The sequence below is a fragment of the Erigeron canadensis genome, chromosome 9 (genome assembly GCF_010389155.1).
Source record: "Erigeron canadensis isolate Cc75 chromosome 9, C_canadensis_v1, whole genome shotgun sequence".
Taxonomy (NCBI): Eukaryota; Viridiplantae; Streptophyta; class Magnoliopsida; order Asterales; family Asteraceae; genus Erigeron; species Erigeron canadensis.
The window spans coordinates 12025878-12032927 of record NC_057769.1 but is presented as its reverse complement, the minus strand read 5'-3'; the positions used below and the strand labels follow the sequence as shown (position 1 = coordinate 12032927).

Below are 7050 nucleotides of genomic sequence, written 5' to 3'. Positions count from 1 at the left end.
ATCATCGGTGCCATTGCAGACAGTCGAGCACCGCCACCGAAGCCAGCATCACCATTGTGGAGTTAACTTTCCACCGTTTTTGAGAAAGTTTTGATAGTTTAGTTAAAGTAGGATCAAGATTCAATAACCATTAAAAGGCCTCTCTATGATGGTAAAAATCTTGTGTGTTGGCTGAAATTATAATAGTTACATTAACCATCAACACAAAAGTTAAACTTTGTGGGTTAATCCGTTAAAGGTGGATGGATTTCAAAAAAAAAAAAAAAGTTAAAAAACTTTCTTGAAGATGTAGCAGAATGTGAATTATGTAGTAAGCCACACTGGTTCTTTTAGAAAGTCAACTAACAGTCAATGGGTTAATGACATAGGTTGTCAAGTCCCGATCGAATTTAGAACAACAAAGAAACGAACACACAATTATTGGAATAAGCTCTCCAATTTTATTCAGAAAATAAACTCAAAACTGAATAACCCTCATAATCACAATGATCCCTGATGGGTTGATTATATAGAGGTGATCACGACTTGATCAACAAGTAAACATAGAATTAGAGTAGGATACTAATTTCCTAATTAAATTACTTTCTATGCTTATCTAACTAGGAAACATTAACAAAAATAACTCTTTTGTTTATTCTCTAATTATGTTTATTATATCTCATGGGCTCGAGATATACACAGCACCCTGACCCATTTGCTTAGGTTCGGGTAATTAATAAGACAGCCCAACAATCACCCCCCTAATACCCGAACCGGGCTAGGTAGGTCTTCAACTCCAAGTAGTTCTCTCATTTCAATGAACTTGACTCTTACGAGTGCCTTAGTTAAAATGTCAGCCTTTTGCTCTTCTCTGCTTACATACTGAATCTCTACCTTCTCTTCTTCAACACATTCACGAATAAAGTGATACTTTGAGTCAATATGTTTGTTTCGACCATGAAACACAGGATTCTTCATTAGTGCTATTGTTGATTTATTATCCACCCGGATCACGATCCTTTGCATTTGTTCACCAACAATCTCACCAGATAAACTTTGAAACCAAATCGCTTGACAAGTTGCTGAAGTTGTTGCCATAAATTCAGCCTCACAAGATGATAAGGATACCGTGTTTTGTTTCTGTGAACACTGATGTGCCATATTTTATACCATTTCTCACGTGATTTCAGGACCAATTATTCATACTTTTTATAGTTTTATATCCAACTTTCGATGTTTTGAGGTATTGTTAAGTGTTTTCAGGTTGGAAAATGATTATACAAAGGAATTGGTTGTTTTAGATAATTTATGGAAGAAACGGGAGAAGGGTTTAGTTGAAATAAAGTGAAAGACGAAGAAAACGAAGCCTGGAGCACGTAACTCCCGTTACTGATGTCACACCTGTTACATGGAGATTTTCCAAAATTCCTATAACGGGGCATTACGATGATAACGCCCGTTAAGGGGGTAACGCCCGTTAGGGATCTAGTACAAAGATAACGGTCGTTAGTGAGATAACGGGCGTTATACGAGGTTTTTCTATATAAGCACGATTAGGGTTCTGCATTAGAGGACGAATTTTTCCTTATTTTCTCTAGTATTCTCATAGTTAATAGCAATTGGAAGCAAACGAGTTGTTTAGGTTTTACATCTTTTCAGCTTTGGATTGTAATCATCATTGCTACCGGATTATCTTCAATCGTTTGGTATAATATGATTTCTTCTCTATTTGTTTGTTCTTGTCTTTTTAATATGAGTAGCTAAATCTCTTGCACCCGCTTGGATAGCAAGCATGTCATAGGGTCGAATTAATGTTGTTGAACAAAGTTTTTATGTTTAATCAAAGATCCGCATTTATTTGAGTTTAAATATTGTTTTTCTCTTTTATTTCTATTGATTGATAATTGTAATTAGAAGTTTGGAAGAAATCTATGTCATTGTCAATTGGTTTATGAAAAGGTTGATCGGTCTATAATTACCCTAAAGTCGTTGGAGTTCGGAAGAAACTAACGATAAAGATTTTAAACAAGTAAATTCACTTTGAATGTGAAAACACTTATGATGGAGGAATCTGATTAGGTGAATAAGCAGTTCAGAAGAAAGCTTTTAAAGGTTAAATCGTAAAAATCAACTCAGGTTCTTAATGCTTAATTGTTTTGAATAGAAATTAAACGCGGAAGCGATAACTATATTTAGAGCAATTAAAGTGTCAAGTACAACGGAAGTTCGTCTTGTCTATCTTTTGAGTCGTTCAACAAAAGCAAGTAATGTTTAGACCCGATGATTGGCATGTGAGCTGATCCAAGTAGGTGTCCTTTTTATTATTAGTCATACAATCATTTTTACTATCGTTTGAGGACGATCCCTGCCCCGGTTACACCGGATTTAATTATTTTCTTTTAATTTAATTTTGCAACGTGGCAATTCGGCCACAAAACCCCCTATTTTCTGAATTACTTTATTTCAACAATTACTTACAAAGTCCTTGTGTTCGACCTCTGTTTACCAAGTCAACTATATTGCATACGAACGGGTCTACTGCCCGCAAGTGTGTAGTAGTCAGTAGCTAGGTATTTCGTATTTATAAATTTAAGACTGGAAAATACACATCAAGTTTTTGGCGCCGTTGTCGGGGACTTAAATTAAGTAGTTGTTTAATTTAGTGGTTCGATCCTTTCTTGCATTCATTTGTGAGGAAGTTAATTGCTTTATTAGATAGATTTTATTTTTGTTTTTAATTTTATTTCTCTTTGTTCCAGGTATGGTTAACGTTTTGTTTTGTGGTGATTGTGCAGGTCTTTTGTAGTTGATGAACACAAGAGCTTCTGGTAGACCCTTGGTTAGTCCATTGTCAAACCCGCGAAAAGTCAGACGTCGCTTAATGCAAAACAACAACACGGAGCCCTCCACATCCAACAAAATAGATCCAGAAACCGTAGATCGAGACCAACCGGACGTTGATTTGGATCAGTATTATTCGAAGAAATCTTCATCGTCCGACGGTCAACCGAATTCCAGAATTACTGAAGCAAGTGGATTGTTCAAAACAGGTGAAGATTCAGAACCAGAATTCGAAGAGAAAATCAAAACACCTGAACTGAACCATTTAACAGTAATCCCTCGAGTAAATCAACCGGCTTAAATAGGAAGAATGGACCAAGCACAACCAGTTGATCCCAACAACCGTCCCTCGAGTAAAAGGAGGGATGTACCGGCTAACCGGGGCACTGCTTTTCGCTCTCCAACTATCGGGACAGATTTCTCTCTTAAGGGAAATCATTTGAAGAGTATTGAAGAAGAAAAGTTTGATGGAGTTACAAACTGTGATCCATATGGCCATCTTGAGAGATTTGAAAAGATATGCAGGTTATATCAGTATGGTGAAGGACGGGCCTCTCCAGTGAAGCTTGGGCTCTTTCCACTTACTCTTTGTGGAGAGGCAAAAGCTTGGCTCAAGGAACAACCAGATGATTGGTACTCCACATGGGCTGAACTTCGTGAAGGTTTTATTGATGAGTTCTATTCTGTAAGAACTCAAAGACAACTGGAGAACAAGATTAGGGCATTCACTCAAGAAGCTGGTGAAGATGTGATTGATGCTTGGAAAAGATACAAGAAAATGCTCAGAAAATGCTCAGAAAATGTCCAGGGCATAATTTGAATACTGAAGCAGTGGTTGAGATCTTCTATGATGGTTTGCCCAGAAAAGCTAAAAGGGAACTTGCAGGTGCTTTTGGAGGTAGTTTGAACAATGTTACTCCAAGTGAAGGTTACAAGATCCTTGATGATATGGCCAAGGAATTCTCGACCCGTGAGGAGACTCAAAGTAAGTGATATGTAAGTAAAACTATGGCTAAGGTGGAGAGTGGTGAAGAGTTGATGTGAAAAATCGAGCTTTAAATTTATAAAACTAGAACTACCTAAAAACTCACTACTATGCACTCACGGGCAGTGGACCCGATCGTTTGTAATATAGTTAAGAGATAAGTCCGAGTTCGTTCTCAGGGATTGGAAATGACTAGTTGCTTGATGAAATGGTTTGGAAAACGGGTGTTGCTTTGAAAATCCTCTTGACAATTAAAGTAAAAATTGATTTGCAAGTCAAATTGCATAAAATTAAAAAGAAATTCAAACAATATAATTAAAAGTCATCCACCTTGACTTCCCTCGACTTCAAATGTGATTGCATTTAATTTAGAACAAATTCTTTAGAGTTTAAAGATAATCGTGACAAGATTAAGATGCTCACGTGGTACCACCAACCATGAACAGAATACCGAATCACCTAATTGTTAGTTAAATTACCCAAGCCGGTACCACCAAAACAAAGACAACTCTTCCAACAATTAGTTTTATTGACTATCAAATTATCAATTGCACCTTTGTGACAATAACGTGGTACCACCAACCGCTATCAATCACGTTTACAAAATTAATCTTTTCTTAAAATGACATTCACTATCATACCATAAACTAGTGATAATTACTCATAGACAAGTAACCGTTTTAAAATCACATACACATTCAACTGGTACCACCAACGAAGAATTATATGCAACCAATATCAAAATTAATTAATAAAAAAAATTAAAATCATCAAGATCACAGAACAACGATAATTAAATTAACTCTTTTGAATTAAAAATGTTGCAATCACATTATCCGTCTCGTTTCATCAAGGTGGATGATTAAACGTTTAGCCACTCATGATCAATCCACAATAATAATTCAAATAGAAGAGAAACATGATGTACCAATCGTTTGATGAAAAATAAATTGCAAGACAGTAAGTAGATACGATCTAGATGGGTGCTCATGAATCTTCAACGAATCCCCCTAAGAAATTATCTTGATTGGAGATCGAAAAACCCTTGTAGAACATCTCCTAGAAAGACTTTTTTTTATCCTCAAATTCGACCTAGGGTTTTGCTTATATACCCTCTGAAAATCTGATGCAAAACTGATCCATTCCTTCAGACCCCGTGTTCCCACTGCGGCGTAGTGGGTTTCGCCTTCCCTCACTGCGGCGCAGTGAGTCTTGTTTGACTTTGACTCCAAGGTGACTGCGGCGCAGTCAACCTAGTGCGACCCCCACTGCGGCGCAGTGGAGTGTGTTCCACTCTTTTCCGTGGATAAGGACTGCGGCGCAGTGGGCATGGCAACCTCCACTGCGGCGCAGTCACAAGCTTGGTGACTAAAATTTGTCTTTCGATCGTTAAGCTTGCTGAACTCTTCAATCTTCTAAACTTTATCAACTCTCAATCTCATAAATCATTGTCCTGACCAAAAATCATCCGAAATTGTGCCAGATGAACGCGTAACCTGTTTAGAGCCTGTAAACACTAACAAACACCATAAACGCGCCAAATGCACACAAAATAGACTTAAAACACTTAAATAAACGGTCAATAACGATGTGGGTAATGGGTTAGTTGCTGAAGTTAATGCACTCTCAAGGCAAATGAATGAGAGGTTTGATAGTCAAGATGCCAGGTTTAAGAGTAGTGAGAGAGATGTTAAGGTAATAACGGATGAATGTGACTATTGTGGAGATATGCACTACCCAGAAGATTGTCCGGACAAGCCGGCTCAAGAAGTTAGTTCATTTCAGAATCAGCAGCAGGGAAACTACAGCCAGAACACCGGTTATCAAAACCGGCAATCAGGTACTTCTTATCCTTCATCTTCATTTAATAATACTAACAACTCTGGGTTTGGTGGCAACAGGTTCAGCACGTTTAACAATCAGCAAAACGCGAACGCTGAATTGAGAGAAATCATGAAGGACTTGATCAGTGTTCAGAAAGCAACCAACGAGAAAGTAGAAGAACAATCCAAGAAGATGACTTCTGCATGGGATTCTATGACTACTTGTCTGGATGGTTTGAATCATAAGCTGGAGCAAAGTACAAAGAGCACTCAAGCTACATTTCAGGATATAGAAGCTAAGCTCGAAAGGCTAGGAAATTCAAATAGGCAGCCCAGTACACTGCCGAGCAATACTCAGCAAAATCCTAAGCCTCAGTAGAGTAACCAAGGATAGGGATCAAAGTACAGCCATCCTAATGCTCGAAATGAGCAAGTGAATGCGATCACAACAAGAGCAAGTAATACTTATAATTCTGCTAATCCTTTACCTAATGATATTACTTCGGTTGTGTAGGTTGAAACTGATGAAGCTGTTGATCATGAGATTGAGATGGAGCCGAACCCAGCCGTGAAAACACCGGCCGTTCCATCCAAGACTGTTGAGAAGACTACTGTTGAGAAACCACCGGTTAAGCCGTATCAACTGAAAATACCTTTTCCTCAACGATTGAGGAAAGCGAGGATCAAGGAGAATTTCAAGAAGTTTGTTGATTTGATCCAAAATTTTAACATTACTATTCCTTTAGTTGATCTTCTTGAGGGTATGCCAAATTATGCAAAGTTTCTCAAGGATCTCATTTCGGATAAGAAAAAGCTAGAAGAAGCAAAGACAGTTGTCATGAGTGCCAAGGTGTCAGCTATCATCAAGAATGAGATTCCACCTAAGTTGGAAGATCCTGGGAGTTTTCTTATCTCTTGTTCTTTCGGTGCTATATTGTATAAGGCATTGGTCGATCTAGGGGCTAGCATTAATTTAATACCTTACTCTGTTTACAAAAGATTGTCGTTAGGTGAATTGACCCCTACCCGCATGAGCATTAGGCTTGCGGATCGTTTATTCCAATATCCCATGGGGATAGCGGAAAACTTGCAGATTAGGGTGGGTCACATGATATTCCCGGTAGATTTTGCTATTCTTGAGATGGAGACAGATGTTAATGTGCCTCTAATTCTAGGTCGGCCCTTCTTTATGATCGCGGATGCTATCATCCGGGTTAAGGCTAAAGAGATTTCCTTAGGTGTCGGAGAAGACCAGGTAGTTTTTAATGTTGATAGAGCTCTTAAGTATTCTTACTCATGTGATGAATCTTGTTTCAGGATTGATGTTATTGAAGAAGAAGAAGAAGATGCTTTGGAGAAAGAGCTCATGGATATCTTGGACATGGAAGATGGACAAGCATTGCTCGCTTGTAGTGAAGAAGA

General features: G+C 38.1%; 1 protein-coding gene across 1 annotated transcript; it reads left to right on the top strand.

Moving 5' to 3' along the window:
• Nucleotides 1-3130: 3130 nt before the first annotated feature.
• LOC122583222 lies at nucleotides 3131-6007 on the top strand. The gene is made up of 3 exons (XM_043755646.1): nucleotides 3131-3505; nucleotides 3589-3805; nucleotides 5412-6007. The coding sequence occupies exons 1-3, from the start codon at nucleotides 3131-3133 to the stop codon at nucleotides 6005-6007; spliced, it is 1188 nt and encodes a 395-aa protein (XP_043611581.1).
• Nucleotides 6008-7050: the final 1043 nt, after the last annotated feature.

What these genes read in the sequence shown, in the direction of transcription:
- LOC122583222 (XM_043755646.1), top strand. Translation starts at nt 3,131, where the DNA reads ATGGACCAAGCACAACCAGTTGATCCCAACAACCGTCCCTCGAGTAAA. An exon ending in TTATTGATGAGTTCTATTCT is followed by an intron (nt 3,506 to 3,588) that starts GTAAGAACTCAA and finishes TGCTTGGAAAAG; the next exon opens with ATACAAGAAAATGCTCAGAA. An exon ending in GACCCGTGAGGAGACTCAAA is followed by an intron (nt 3,806 to 5,411) that starts GTAAGTGATATG and finishes GTAATGGGTTAG; the next exon opens with TTGCTGAAGTTAATGCACTC.